The following is a 16,177-nucleotide window of genomic DNA, read 5'->3' as shown; positions in this document are numbered from 1 at the left end:
GCCAGTCCTTGGTGCAAGGCGTCAACAGCTTCTACGGTTCACTCTTCTTGTCCAGATGCTCACAGTGATGCTAAGGAAGAGGCCGCAAACCGGCAGGCTACAAGCATCTCTGACTTGGCCTATAGCGTGTTACTGTTACTATTTCCCCAATAACAATTTGGTGGAGTATTTAAAAATCAAGAGTCTTCAAGAAAAACAGTAGATATATCGATTTCACATACACACACATGCAAATCCAGATGCTTGCTTTACTTCTTAGAAAGTGGCAGAACTGGCTGCACTGAGTCTTTGCATGGCACCAGTGGCCAGAGTTGGTGGCACAGAAGGTGTGGTCTCCACCCCCCTCGGGGTCTACCCTGTGCAGCCACACAGGTGCCCTGCTGGGACCTGCTGCACAGCTCTGCCTGTGGGGCTGGAGCACGTGAGCCTCTGGACTGAAGCTAACACCCCCTAAGGACTGTCTTCTGAAAGCAACTGGGGATTTTTTAATGTGAAGAATATAACCAAGGAAGCTTTCTATGAAAGAGGAGGCGAAGAGACAGGAGATGACTGACAGTGGTTGTGGGAAACGTCCCTGCCTAACAGGCCCTCCCTGTGATGGTCTCCCTGGGCTCTGTGGAGAAGGGACCTCGGTGGCCCAGGCTCTCCTGCCCACCAGCTGGGTGGGTTTCAGTTTACCTGGCAGTTAGAGTCACACTGGAAGCTACTGAACTGAGGTGTGGCAGGAATCAGTCTGAGGAATACAGGTTGCATCAATTCGCACGAGGAAATAAGTGCATCAGTAAGAGGATGGCTGAAAAAGTGACGACTCTCTCAGAAGACAGGCCTGCAGTGATGCCTGGGCCCTAGACCGTTCTGAGCTGATTTGTTCACCCAGGTGGGTGCTAGAGACCACAACTTACGACTGCTGATCTGGGAGAACTTCAGGGCCACGGAGAGGCTACTTCGAGACACCATCTCACCAATCTTTTTCCAGTCGTTTCCATGGAGGGACTGGTATATCTTTAGCTTCTCAGTTTCTCCTTTGCTATACCTAAGAGGAAGGGAAAACAGATCACAGCTGAGCAAAACCTCTATTCCCACTGCAGTACGCTGTGGTGCTGGGAGAAGCCACATGGGGCGGGCTGTCAGGAAAATGGCTCAGTGCAGCCCTACCAAGGACCAGAGCCCCGACACTCCGTCTTGGCACCTCAGCCATGGGCATCCTGTAAATCAGTCACCACAGTCACTGGCTCACTTACACAGAGGCCAGAGCAAATAATCCAATCATTCCATTCCCCCGCCAAACCCATAAAGGCTTCGCACAATAAAACCCAAACCTATGACTGCGCCCACAAAGCCCGGCGCTCCCTACGGTTCAGCTCCATGGGCCTTCTTTTTGGCCTTTCTCACCTTGGAGCCTCTGGACCTGCGGTGGGAAGGGCCTCCCTCCACCCCTGGAAAGCTCCCGCAAGCTCTTCAGAGGCTGCTTGAACAGTGCGCCTTCAGCGAGGGCTTCCCTGACCGCCTGGGCTGGAGGTGTCCTGCTGTCCTCTCCCAGAGGACACTCTGCTGCTCTCTCTGCCCCCATCACCACTGGCAACTGTACCCTCATGGCTCCCCTGGTTTATCTGACTCTTCCTCTAGGCCACCACTGGCCAATGGAAATATGAGCCACATACGTCATTTAGAATCTTCCAGCAGTCACGTGAAAATTAATTTTATTCAGTTTTCTTTAAAGATAATTTATTGGCTCATGCAACTGAAAAGTCCAGATACAGGTGGGCCGTAGGGGTAGCTTCATCCAGGAGCTCAATCAGATCACCAAGGACACCGCTTTCCACCACCCCACTCTGCCTTCCATGGCTGCTTTTTTTTTTTTTTTTTTGGCCATGTCACACAGCATGTAGGATCTCAGTTCCCCAACCAGGGATCGAACCCATGCCCCCTGCAGTGGAAGTGCAGAGTCTTAACCACTGGACTGCCAGGGAAGTCCCTAATTTTATTTAGTTTTAATGAATTAATTTAATAACATTTATTTTACTTAAACCAATACATTAAAAATGCAGCCACTTCAACATGCGATCAGAACCTAAAAGTGTGAATGAGGCACTTTACAGTCTCTTCTCCACACAAGGCCTTCTCAGTCCAGTGTGTATTCTACTCTCTAGCACAGCTCAGCTTGGACTAACCACACTTCATAGTGCTCCACGGCCATGTGAGGCTGGTGGTTGCAGAGGTGGACAGCGCAGCCCTGGAGGGGAGTCCTTGGAGGGTAGGGACCCTGTCGGTTTCCTACACTGTGGTGCCCATAATGCTTGACAGACAACAGACATTCAATAGAGATGTGACGGATGGCTTAGCATAAATCTGTCATGGTTTAAGGAAGTTAAGATGCAGGAATCCTACATAAAAGCAAATAGATTAAACTAAAGTGCACTATAATATATGTGGATTTTGAGATTAAACATCTTGAATGTGTAAGGGAAGAAACGGCCATCTTTATGACATTCCTTACGTGGGGGAGGGGTGGAGCAGAAGTGGTGGTTTGTGTTATTACCTATGCGACACAAAAGCCGCCCTAGTAAAATACTAACCACTTCTAATGAGGGCGAGCCACAACTACCCTGGGGCAGTAAGATCCTAGCATTCCCAGAAATGTATCTAAAACGCAGAGCGTGAATAGAGACGTGAAATCCTTTCACCATTAAGAACCAAGCTTTCTAGCAGTTTCCTTTTCAAGGCAAGCAGGGTCTTCCTGAGATTTAAAAAAAGACTTAAAGGCACCCTTGAAGCAACAGAAAAGAGGACACGAGAAAGAAATCGAGTGTTATGAGAATGAGGAAACAGCTGTACTGACCTCCACAGCCCCTCAGAGTCTTATAATTCTTTGATTTTAGACTTTCTATGGTTTTTTCACTTAAGAGTTCCTTAAGTTGGAAAAACACTCTAAGGGTAAATGGTCATCACAACACAAATAACACAGTACCAATGAATGAGCTTTATTATCAGAGTGACAGATTTTCATGATTGTAAAACCGTCATTTTCCACAGTGATGTCAAAGGTAGAAAAATATGTTACCTCATTCATTAACCAAAAGCATCTTTTTTGGTCCTATCTAAAATGTCATTTGGGACTTCCCTGGTGGGCCAATGGCAAAGAATCTGCCTTCCAATGCAGGGGATGCAGGTTCGATCCCTGGTTGGGGAACTAAGATTCCACGTGCCGCGGGGCAACTGAGCTCACGCACCTCAACTAGAGAGCCCGCCGTGCCGCAAACTACAGAGCCCAAGCGCTCTGGAGCCCATGCCACAACTAGAGAGAGAAAACCTGCATGCCACAACTAGAGAGAAGACCTCGCGCTGCAAGGAAGGATCCCGTATGTCTCAATGAAGGTCCCTCGTGCCACAACTAAGACCTGATGCAGCCAATTAAAAAAAAGAAAGAAAGAAAGAAGAAAAAATGTCATCTTTAGTGAATTTCCATAAAGTTCTGTCCACAGCAGGGGCTGGGGAAAAGAGAGGGCAGGTTTCAGTCTGTGTGCAGTGCCTTTCCTCCACTTCAGGTTTCTTTCTTTTGGTAACAATTTTACAAAAGAAGCCAAGGTCATATCAGTGTTAAGTTCTGATAACATGTATGTCTTGGTTTGAAATCCCAGAGCTAAGTAGGACCCACCTGGCCCTGCCAGATTCACTCCATCTGTCTCCTGGAAGTGAGATCAGTGGCTGGGCCCCAGGGGGCTGTCTGGGCCCACGTGGGTAGGAGGGGACGTGTTCTCGCTCATCCCTCTGCCCTTAAGCAGAGTGCTTACCCACGACCGATGCTCTGCCTATGTTTGTTTTATTTGGAACGTTGGAAATACACCATAATTGGGGATTTTATTTAGGAAAAAAAAAGAGGAGAGAATGGCTCCTGCCACATGAAGTTCTCTGCACTGATGCTACTGAATTGCACTTAAATGATCTCACACTAGTGCTCACCTTGACCTTCAAATATGTGCTAAAAACCCAAAGCACTGGGGTCAGTGCTGAAGGGCACACATCACGCTGGGAAGGAATGCCTGGATTCGCAAGGAGCTTACAACTCAGGAGACTGCTGAGAAACCTGTAGCAGTAACAGTAAGAGGCGGTGCGTGGGGGATGCTAAAACGAAAACAGAAAGTAAAAGCTAGGGATTTAGAAAGGGGATGATCACAGATTTATTCTTATTCAAGAGGAGGAAACTGGAAGGCTCCTTGGAGACATACGCTTGACAACACATCTGGTTTCATACGCACCGATCTTCACCATTTTGTTGTGGATATTTTGATTTATAGTACCAGCAAAGACCAGAGAAACGCTCTGCCCAAGTTTTTTCTTACCTGCCTTTGTAATTGTAGACATCGAACATCTTCTTTGCTCGATAGTATACGAGTTTCCAGGGCCGGGCAATGCCCTTACCTGAAGTCGGGAGAGAGGTGGTCAGAGGGAAACCCAGAGTGTGGCATGAAATACATTCGCAATTATAAAAGAAACCCAGAAGAACCTGTTTTCACAACACAAGCGATCCTAGACCCTACGTGGAGGCTGGGGTTTCCTATGTCCTGCAGAAAGCTGTCTTGGGGAGCAGATACACAAAATCCCCAGTTTCCTTGGGGAATCTCTGAAAACTAGATGCTCAGTATATAGAGGCTCTAGCTTCTGGTCTACTAAATTCATGGAAAAGACCCTTATAAGGCAAAGAATTTTAATATAATTTGAATTAGGAGGAAGGGATGCTGAGGTGGAGAACACTGGCCAGCAGTTCAACGTAAGATACACAAAAAACCTTTAAGCGAACAAGCTTTGTCCTGCTATCCCACTCTAAACAGGAAACGACCCCCCAGCAGGGGCTCACATTCTGTTTTCCTTTGTGCATTCCCGGCAACACCTGAGGAATTAGCCTCTTTAAATTCAAGAGTTTTTTTTTTTTTCAGTCCAAATCTACATCGCTTCATGACCATCTCTGACTTTCCAAGGATACCTCCAGGAGGAGGGTTCCAGCTCAAAGCCTGTATAGGGTTCTACTTAAAAAACTTGGGAGACTCTGGTGCACATAAGGATGTGCTCTGCACAGTATATGCACAAAATACACAATAAAGGACAACAAGAGAAACCAAAACCATAACTGTTACCAAGCAGGAAAGCTGGAAGTCCATCATTTAATTTGTTACAAAATCTGTAAAAGCACTAATCTTGGGAGACATGAACACATTCCAAATCCCTGAAAGTATAGCCTGGCAATAAAAATACTACGAACGTAGCAGCAGCTAACACACACTGCATGTACGGGACAGGCTAGACGCTGCTCTCAACACTCACCGTGGTTATCTGTGTAAGGCTGGAAGGCTGTGGGTGCTCAAAGAGGCCACTGTTCTAAACTTACCAATGTGCAATCTAAACGCGTATTTTCTTTTTAAGTCGGTGATCACAGATTTCTCCTCTGGGTATCTGTCTGTGTACAGCAGTTTGTCTGCGTTCTCGATTCCTGTCAGGGACAGAAATTCTTGCACGTTCTTCTCTAACTGCTTGTTTTCCTTCACGGAAAACTTGCCAAATTTAATGGCGACACCTAGAGTTTGGGGCGGGAGAAAAAGGCACACAACTGTCAACAATGAATGAAAGCAAACCAATATTTCGTCTTTAGCAAAGACAACACAGTGCCTGTGAGCACCTCCCCCCACGGCCTCCCCTCCGCCAGCTGGGGAGCAGCCCCTGCTTGTGCCCTTGACATCTGCTCTCTTGCAGAGTTTGGCTCAAGCCACACTGTCCTCCCAAAGTCTTCCCTGGTCATCCTACTCCAATGTGACCTTTCCTGTGTCTATTCCTTTTTTTTAATTATTTTTTTGGGGGTACACCAAGTTCAATCATCTGTTTTTATGCACATATCCCCGTATTCCCTCCCTTCCTCGACTCCCCCCCACCCTCCCTTGAGTCCCCCCCATCCTCCCCATCCCAGTCCTCTAAGGCATCTTCCATCCTCGAGTTGAACTCCATTTGTTATACAACTTCCCTCTGGCTATCTATTTTACAGTTGGTAGTATATACGTCTGTGCTGCTCTCTCGCTTCATCTCATCTTCCCCTTCACCCCCCGCCCCCTCCCAAACCTCTATTCCTTTTTATATAGTTACTTAAAAAATATATTAACAGTAACATATACTCATTAAACCAGTTTGCAAAGCAGAAACAGAGACACAGATGTAGAGAACAAACATATGGGCACCAAGGGGGGAAAGCAGGGGCATGAACTGGGAGATTGGGATTACCATATATACACTAATATGTATAAAATAAATTCATAAGAAAAAATATCAAGTTGTACACTTTAAATATACGCAGTTTATTGCATGTCAATTATATCTCAATAAAACTTTTTAAAAGAAAAAGAAAAAGGCAAAAAATATATATTCGGACTTCCCTGGCAGTGCAGCGGTTAAGAATCCACCCGCCAATGCAGGGGACACGGGTTTGATCCCTGGTCTGGGAAGATCCCACATGCCGAGGAGCAGCTAAGCCCGTGCGCCACAACTACTGAGCCTGCACTCTAGAGCCTGAGAGCCACAACTACTGAGCCTGTGTACCACAACTACTGAAGCCTGCGCACCTAGAGCCCATGCTCTGCAATAAGAGAAGCCACTACAATGAGAAGCCTGCGCACCACAATGAAGAGCAGCCCTCACTCGCCACAACTAGAGAAAGCCCGCGCACAGCAATGAAGACCCAACTCAGGCAAAAATTAAAATAAATACTAAAAAAATACCTATATATATTAAAAATTCAAACAGTATTGAAATAAAAGTTTAAAAGAAGCCCCCCTTCTCTCTCCTCTGCTCCCCAGGCAGTGCCATGAGCCGTCTGGCACAAGCATGAACATTCATGTGTACCTGCTATGCCTGCGTTGTGAAGGGGGGACAAGGTCACCACAGTTTACGTCCTATTCCTCGTTATAACTCAACGCACTCAAGTCTCACTGTTACTGACTGCGTTATGCAGTACGTTTCGTTATTTTTCAGACTTGTTTAAAAAATCTTTTACAAAATACATATAAAAATTTCAACACCGAATAGAGAAATAAAATGGGGTCCTTCTACAGATACTGCCCTATAAATCATGTGTTTTTCTCATGTAAATTTGTCTATTTTAAATAACTAATTTTATCAACATGATTAATTCCATAAGGCAAAAGCCCTTGCTTTTACTTTTCAATGACTAGTGGCACCAGGCCTCACACAGCAGACAGTCAAGAGTAAACACTGCTCACTAGCAGTACACAGCTTTACATTTGTAGTTCATTCTGAAATCCAATAAGCTTTCTGGGAGGTTCTTATAACACAGTGAGATCAAGAAGGAGACCAAGCTGGGTGTTGCTGGAAACCACACCCACTACAACCAGCTCACCCTCAAATTAGTATCCTAGAAATTACACCCCATCAAAGTTGAAGAAGGTTTTTGTTTGTTTTTAATATATTTATTTATTTATTGGCTGTGTTTGGTCTTCGTTGCAGCGAGCGGGGGCTACTCTTGGTTGCAGCGTTCGGGCTTCTCATTGCAGTGGCTACTCTTGTTGTGGAACACGGACTCTAGGCACACGGGCTTCAGCAGTTGTGGCACATGGGCTCAGCAGTTGTTGCTCTCCGGCTCTAGAGCACAGGCTCAGTAATTGTGGCACACAGGCTTAGCTGCTCTGCAGCATGTGGGATCTTCCCGGACCAGGGATCGAAACCGTGTCCCCTGCACTGGCAGGCGGATTGTTAACCACTGCGCCACCAGGGAAGTCCAAACCTGATGATGTTGATGTGAATATTTTAATTTGATTTCACTTGTGCCTCTTTCCCAGCCTCTCAACCACTTAACCTCCTCCCTCTCTTCTTCCAGGCTTGATCTTCTAGTCTGTGGATCACCTGGTTCCTTTAGCCCCGCCTCCCCTACCAGAAGTTGGACAGAAAAGAGGAAAACTAGTGCACTTCATTTTGGTCATTTTATAGCACAGACAACGATTCTGGAAGGAGATAAAGCTAAACATAGCTAAGGGATGCTTTCTGTGAATCTATAAATCTGAATCACTCACAAAAGAAAGTCAGGGCTAGTTACGCATATAGAGATGTTCAACAAATATTCAAGTTGCACAAGCTCACCCTGGGCTTTAAATTCTTTAAAGCGCCCCAAGTCATCCCGATACATCCGCTTCACTGTGGCGGCGGCCCTCTCCTTGATGTCAGGGATGAACTCCTGCAGCTGCCTCACCGCCGAATCCAAATCCACGTCGGAATCATCTGACTGTCTCGAATCTTCAGATAAATATCTGGTTTCAGAATCTTTAGCTGGCTCCAAATTGCTTTCTTCTCCGTTTGGAGGTTCTAACCTAAGGAGAAAAACTGGATTGATTAACATTGACAGGTCACGTGCCCTAATGGCTTTCAGATTCTTTTCTTACAATGAGTCTCACTTAAACTACAACAACATTAAAGTGGGAAGGGATCTTGGAGTTGACTCAGTCCCCAGTGTTGGAGTTGACTCAGTCCCCACCGTCTGATCTCTTTAATGTAGCTTTGCTAACTTGCATACACCTCAGAGGCTGCCTTGAAGGTAAATATGTAGCCCTAAGCCCTATTTCCACCAGGTATTGCTTCTTATGTTACTATTTCTCAACTTTATTGTTTTAGATGTTGACTTTCTAATAAGCTCAGCCCTCTTCTACACAGATGGATACTCAAGACACCTCCCCCGGCCCTTCCAATAAGTTACATTTTATAACAATGGTTATTAATTAGCTAAGTCAATATTCATATTCAGGGTTCACATATTTACAATTGCTTCACTGCAGGTGACAGTGGCCACATATTTTCCCCTTTGCAGTATAAAGAAAACATAGTTTTCTATGTATCTATCACTAATTCATCCCCACAAATGCTGCGGGATGTCCAAAGCAGCTCTTAGTCAACTGTATCAGCTAACCACCCAGACAGGAAACTGAAACAAAACAAAACAAAAACAAAATGAAAACCAAAACTGTATGCATTTGTCTGAGCCAAGGGCCAACAGCTTTTACAGGTCCACAGCCCAATACAAGTAGAGAACCACAGGCCTGGAAAATTCCTGCCTCCTTATTAGTGATCTAAAAATGTCCCCGATGAAGACTGGGATTGACATATGTACACTAATATGTATAAAATAGATAACTAATCAGAACCTGCTGTATAGCACAGGGAACTCTACTTTGCTGTAGAGTAGAAAGTAAAACACAACATTGTAAAACAACTATACCCCAATAAATAAAAAATGTCCCTGATGAGATGCCACAGAGGAAGATGTGAGTTGGGTCCTCTGTCATTTAACTTCTATATGAAACTATTCTAAGCCAGGACAATCTAGCAAATATAAGAAAGTCACTGAGTAGAAATGGGGAGAAAACCTGTCCCGAGTCCCAGGAACTGAGATAAAGTGGTTTTTAAAAATTCCTGCATTTATTCTTCAGCCAGCATACTTAATTGATAATTATGTAAATAACGATGTATCTAAATTTCTTTTATTAGGGAGAACCCTAATTCAAGTTTGTTCCCTGCTCCGTAGCATTCTAAGTTCTTTGATCCTTTCTCCTATCTATGTGCATATAGACAAGGTAATTGTGGGGTCTGAGAATGCCTTTTAAACTTACACATAGAATTTCAGGGCTGGAATAGTTCTAAGTGAAAACAGAATCTACCTGCCTTTTTTTATACATGAAGAAAAGGAAGGTACCTGTCAAGTTCCTCAGATGTGTGTGTCATCCTACACATTTGATGGTCTAGCTCTGTATGATTTCTGCCACTTACTACGGCCATGCTGAACAAAGAGGTCACGGGCAGAATGCACACCCAAGACGCACACCATCAGAAGGCTCAGCACCCCCACGTTACCTCTGCACCTCTTCCGAACAAGCCTGGGGTTTCTCCTCTTGTGACCTGGGTTTCGCACTTTCTTCAATCAAAGTACCATTACCTTCCAGTGGATCAAAGAGCGGGTCCTCAGAGCTTGTTCTGAGCACTGAAAACTCACTGCCAGGCGCCAAGGCACTTTCAACAGAAGACCTTCGCTTCCTCTTCTTAGACTTTTTCTTGAGGCCGCTGGATTCCCGACTGCCTCCTGCAGTCCCGACCTCACCGACCACTTGTGGTCCCTCTAAGCACACGTTGTCAGCGCTCTCAGGCGCAGACAAGGCCTCAAATTCCTGGTGACTTGGACATTTCCTCTTTCTTTTTTTAGACTTTCTTTGCTCCCCAGACACTGGCAGTTGTGCAATTTCACCTTCTTGGCCCTCAAGAGGCCAGGGTTCCTGCTCTTGAGATTCTGATCTGGGCACAGCAATGCTTGCACCCGGACCTTCCTGTACAGCATCAGAGGATGCAACTTTCCTCTCATGTTTTTTACGCTTTTTCTTCCGAACTTTATCATGCAGTTCTTCTGACTCATTTTCACGCAACTTGGTGACTGAATGCGGTTCCCCTGCCTCGGGCCCTGCTGTCAACTTCTGCTCCTCGCTTACGTCAACGTAAACAACATCGACATGCTTTCTAAAATTCTTTGGTGTGTTCTCAATATTTTCTTTATCCACCAGGACGTACACAACACCTGTTTCCTGGTCGACTCCCAAAGCACCTTTTCTTCTCTTTTTCTTCTTTTTGGGTATAGAAGTGGCCTTTTCGGCCTCATCACAGATTTCTGATTTTTTCAAAGGAGAAGACATGAGATGCTGGCCATCCTTCCTCTTTTTTTTTCTCTTAATTACATCAGACTGTTCAGCTGTCAGGGCAGAGTCTCTGAAACCTTCATGGGAGTGCCTCCGATGTCTCTCCTTATGTACAGAATGCTTTGTCTTTTTCTTGATGAGAACTGGCGTGTGGACTTCCAATCTGCTTGACTCTCCTTCCATGTTCTTCCTAGAGGGAAACTGAACAACATGGTTTATTTTGGCAGAGCATTGTAAACAGTAGCCTCAGGAGGAAAAAAAAAATCACATAAAAATGAAATTGCATGACAAATGACAAGCCTGGAGTTGTGGTTACAAATTTTCTATTATTCCAAATGCAGAGCTAGCTAACTGTTATTCACTTGTCTGGTTCCATCGCCTTTATGATACAGGAAAAAAAAGAAGTCAACTGAGGACAGTGCTATGCCACGATGGGGCCCTTGTTCCCCCACGGCCTCATCTTCTACCTCTTCTCTTCAACTCTGTGCTTCAGCCACACATGCCTTTTTTTTTTTTTTTTTTTTTTTTTTTTGGTTCCCCAAACATGCTACAATCCTTTCCCTGGCTCAAGGTCTTATCAACATGATTCCCTCTCTCTGGGACATTCTCCACTGCCTCCCACCCCTCCCTGCCTCCTTTCATCCTTCAGAGCTTGGCTTGAATATCTTCCAGAAAGCTTTAAAAGAATATAAACATTATGATACCATGTATATTACATTAAAAGAATATATACTTTGTGATACCATGTATATTACATTTAAAACACCCAACAGTTTCATGTATCTTTTCTGAATGGATACATATGTAGTAAAACTATGACTACACTATGGGGATTATAATTGGTAAATTCAGGGATTAGGGACAAGCAGAGAGCCAGTTTCTCTTGTATCTGTAACCTTTTACCTCCTAACTGGAGTAATGTGTACAGGGGTGTTTGTTATACTTTTGTCTACTCTTATTTGTCTACTCTTTTAAAGTGAACTGAGATAGTTCACTTTAAAAAGCAAGGGGCAGAACAAGGGTACAGACTGCTCTCACCTAAACACAAGCCTTAAAACAAGCAACTGACGGATATAAACATACAGCTTAAGTATTTACGAAAAAAAAAGGGAGAGAGAGAGAAAAGAAACCTTTCCTGACCCTTTGGGCTTGGCCCATTCCCCAAATGATATGTTTTCATAGCAAACTATTTCTCTTTTGTAGCATTTAGCCCAGCTGTGGTTCACAACGGGGACATCAAGTATCCACTGACCTCAAGCTAGAAGATCGCCTCTTTGAGAAAGAGGCTGAATGGGCCTTGTTAGTGTCCAACAAAAAGTCCAAGTTCTGCAATAAGCTGGACTAAAGTTTAATAAGGCTCCAATGTCAATTCTCACACAGAGCACATGCATTCTGGAGCTGAAGTACAGGAACAGAAATGTACTTCACGAAAGACATGGTTAAAAATATAATTTTACAAACATGTCTTAAAACTCTTCTTGCTCTGTATTGCTTCTGGGTTTCAATTTTTAGGATTCTATTCCCCGTGACTAAAGGTAATACTAAAGGTAATACATTTACGTGGTTCAAACATCAAAACAATCTATCCTATTTCCCCTCCTTCCTCACTCAGAAGGTAGCATCTGTATATTCTGATCTGCATTTTGCTATTTTCACTTAACAACAGATCCTGGAGACCTCTCTGTATCGTGGTCTTTCAAGTCTGAATGCTGAGCACATTTTTTGCAGAAGGTCCCCACTTTCTCCTGGGTAGTAAAGAAGCTATAAAAATTGTGTAGCTGGAAGGATGGGGAATAATAAACATGTGGACTGATATCTATAAGCCAAATCTCCCAGCCCTAGGATCTCACCACCAATGGAGGCACCAAGAGCTGTGATCGAGGCCTTCCTCCCTGGTGTCACTCAGAGATGCACAGAAACCCCTCTCTGAGGCCTCAGCTATAAGCAGCATAACGGCTGCAAGTTGATGCCTATTCAGAGAGGGTCTAGTAGATGTAGCCCCTGCATGTAGCATAGTGCCTGCCTTATAGGAAGAGTTCAGTAATTTTTCTTTTTTTTTTTGCCACACCAGGAGGCATGTGGGATCTTAGTTCCCAGACCAGGGGTCGAACCCATGTTCCCTGCATTGGGAAAGGGCAGTCTTAACCACTGGACCACCAGGGAAGTCCCCAATAAGTATGTTTTAAGAATGAATTAATGCCCTCTCTTTGGCTGTCCTTGAAATGTGAACAGCTGGAGAGATGGGCACCGCTCTAAACCCTTGCTTACTGACTACAGCTGGGTCCTGAGCAGTGACCAGCAACTGAGCTATGTCCCTCTAGCTCTGCACTGTCCAGTAAAGTAGCCGGGAGCCACACAAGGCTGCTGAGCACCTGAAGTGCGGTGAGGCCAAACTGAGCTCTCAGTGCAAAACGCACACTGGATTTCAAAGACTTAGAACAGAGATGAAGAAATATCTCACTCATACTTGTATATTGCTTTAAATATATTATTTTTATTGAAATAAAAGTTTGGATATTGTTAGGTACATGCTTTCCTAATTCCCTTTCCTTTTCATGTTTTTTAATGTGGCTACTAGCAAATTTTATTTATTTTTAATTTATGTTTCTATGTATTTATTTAGGCTGCATTGGATCTTCGTTGCTGCATGAGGGCTTTCTCTAGTTGCAGTGAGCAGGGGCTACTCATGGTTGCGGTGCTCTGACTTCTCAGTGTGGTGGCTTCTCTTGTTGTGGAGCATGGGCTCCAGGCACGGGCTTCGGTAGTTGTGGCACAAGGGCTTAGTTGCTCCACGGCATGTGGGATCTTCCCGGACCAGGGATCCAACCTGTGTTCCCTGCAGTGGCAGGCAGGTTCTTAACTACTGTGCCACCAGGGAAGTCCCCTAGCAAATTTTAAATGACACTTGTGGCTTGCATTCTATTTTGGGGAACAGCACTGCTCCAGAAGGCTTACACGCCCACTTTTCTTGAACTAGTTATTTCACATCTTCTTAACTCTCAACGAACTGCAAGAGTCCATTCTTCCCTCTCACCTGCAGCAGATTAACTTGCCTATGACCTCACACCCTCACACACGTTAGACAAGAAATATGTTCCCCTCCAAATCTAACATGTTTGCCTGCATCTACCCCGTTCTCTGTCCCTCTTGCCACTGCAAAGGAAGTGTTTCTTCTCCTGTCAAAGGCCATTTCCTCCATGTGTGTGCTGGACCCCAACCTCCTCCTCCATCCCAGAGATATGGTGACCCACCAGCGGACCCTGTATCTCTCTCCTGTATCTTCAGCCTCTCCCTCCCGCACTGGGTCCCTTCTAGCAATGTTCCAACAATCTTATCTCTCTCCTGTATCTTCAGCCTCTCCCTCCCGCACTGGGTCCCTTCTAGCAATGTTCCAACAATCTTTAGACTCTTCTAACTTAAAACAAAAAATAAGGATGCCAGCATCCTCTAACCCTAAAGTCCCATCTAGCTATTCTCTTTCCTCCCCTTCACAACAAAATTTCTTAAGAGAGAAACTCCTCTCTCCATTTCCTCGCCTTCCAATCACTATTTTTTTAAGGTTTTTTTTTTTAAATGTGTGCCATTTTTTTTTGTCTTTACTGAATTTGTTACAATATTGCTTCTGTTCTATGTTTTTGGTTTTTTGGCCATGAGGCACGTGGTGTATCTTAGCTCCCAGACTGGGGATTGAACCCACATTCCATGCATTAGAAGGTGAAATCTTACACACTGGACTCCCAGGGAAGTCCTCCAACCACTTCTTAACCCACTTCTTTGCAGCTTCCACCCCCACGACTCTCCCCTGGGACTGCTCTATTAAAAGTGACTATGACTTCAAGCCACTAAATTCAAGACACACTTTCCTGGTCCACCTTTCAGGATCTCTCTCTCTTTTTTTTCTTTGGCCATGCTAGACTTAACCACTGGACCACCAGAGAATTCCCTCAGGATCTCTTAATAACTATGAACAGGGACTTCCCTGGTGGTGCAGTGGTTAAGAATCCGCCTGCCAATGCAGGGGACAAAGGTTTGATCCCTGGGCCGGGAAGATCCCACATGCTTTGGAGCAACTAAGCCCATGCATCACATCTACTGAGCCTGTGTTCAAGAGAAGCCATTGCAATGAGAAGCCTGTGCACCGCAACAAAGACCCAAAACACAGCCAAAAACTATAAAAATATATTAAAAAATTAAAAATAAGAAAATAAAAATTATAAGTTTAATGTCATCATACGAACAAAAAGTATTAAACTGATTAAAAATTTTTAAAACATGAACAGAGCAGATAATGCCTTTAAATATTCTTTTACCTTCCATTGGTTTCTTTCTTTCTTTTTTTGTAAATACCTTGTAAGCTTCTCCTTCTGGTTTCTTGAACACTGCACAACCTTTTAAATATATAGTCACTTCCCACTAAAAACTTGTTATGGCTTCTCTTAAGATAAAGTCCCAAATCCTTACAGACCTACCACGCCCTTCATGATCTAGTCTGGTCCATGCCTACCTCTCCACCTCTCATTTCTCTCTGGGTGTCAGACATACTGTCTTCTTTCTGGTTCCAGAATACAGAATGATCCTTTTCGTTCCCAGGGACTTTACAAAAGCATCTCACTCTCCCAGAAATGCTTTTCCTCCGCGTTACCTTTCTGCCTAAAGCTGGTCTAAGTCTGAACATTACTTCCTCTAACGTCTTAACTGGGTCCCGCCTCCCTGCTACAGTGTTTCTCAGCAATCCGGCTGCTTCCCTACCGCACTTTGCTCCGTTGGGACATAACCTGCCTCCTAAGGGCTGGGACCTTCTCGTCCGTCTGGCTCCCGTATGGAACGGTTCCCTGGCGTTGGATACATGCATTTATCCCTCCTTACGTTCGGCACACACCGCTTCCCGCCCCGCAGGGACGTGGCCAAGCCTGGTCCCAATCCCCTCCCCGCTTTGGGGCGCCACGCAGACCCTGCCGGGCCCTGGGGCGCGCGTTCCGGGGCTGAGGGGGAGGACCCGACGAGTGGTTCCCGAGTGGAAGGGCCTGGAGCGGCTGCGGAGAACGCAGGCGCCACACCCATCCCTGGGGGCCTCCCGGGCGATGAAGACAGCAGCCACCCACCGCTCGGTTCCCACACGCGCACTGGGAAAAAAACCGGAGCGACCAAAAAGCGCTTTCACCTACCGCCCCGACGCGCCGCCACCTGCCTCCCCATCCGGAAGTGCCGGTGTGGCGGAAGCGGAAGTGGTTGCGCGTCACTTCCGGTCCGCCCCCTCGGGGCAGCGCGCTGCATTAGCAGCTGGGCCGCCGCGGGGCTGCGGCTTCTCCGCTGTCTTCTGCGCTGTCTGTTCCTGGGCTCGTGGGGAGCGGGGCGGCGGAAGGGAGAGTGTGACCCTAAAGCTAAGAAAGTGGGACAGAGCCCTTCCGCCGACTTGCTCATTCATAAATGCATGCCATTTATTCAGCAGTTTT

The 16,177-nt window shown here is 45.4% G+C and overlaps 1 protein-coding gene across 4 annotated transcripts in view; it reads right to left on the bottom strand.

Annotated features, from left to right (window-relative positions):
* The window catches only part of TTF1 (transcription termination factor 1), a 30,121-nt gene extending 14,184 nt beyond the window's left edge, over positions 1–15,937 (bottom strand). Inside the window, exons 1-6 of one of the 4 annotated variants that reach the window (XR_009051498.1) lie at positions 15,035–15,770; positions 9,895–10,925; positions 8,134–8,360; positions 5,384–5,569; positions 4,341–4,419; positions 903–1,033 (exon numbers count right to left, since the gene is read on the bottom strand). Coding sequence is in view for 3 of the 4 variants with exons in the window: in XM_057724012.1 (XP_057579995.1) it covers positions 903–1,033; positions 4,341–4,419; positions 5,384–5,569; positions 8,134–8,360; positions 9,895–10,907 (1,636 nt within the window). In the remaining variant the exon portion in view is untranslated. The other 3 variants (XM_057724012.1, XM_057724010.1, XM_057724013.1) reach the window with 3 other exon arrangements.
* Positions 15,938–16,177: the final 240 nt, after the last annotated feature.

The sequence above is a fragment of the Hippopotamus amphibius genome, chromosome 2 (genome assembly GCF_030028045.1).
Source record: "Hippopotamus amphibius kiboko isolate mHipAmp2 chromosome 2, mHipAmp2.hap2, whole genome shotgun sequence".
Taxonomy (NCBI): Eukaryota; Metazoa; Chordata; class Mammalia; order Artiodactyla; family Hippopotamidae; genus Hippopotamus; species Hippopotamus amphibius.
Note: the sequence above shows the minus strand (reverse complement) of the source record. Positions and strands in the feature narration are given on the sequence as shown.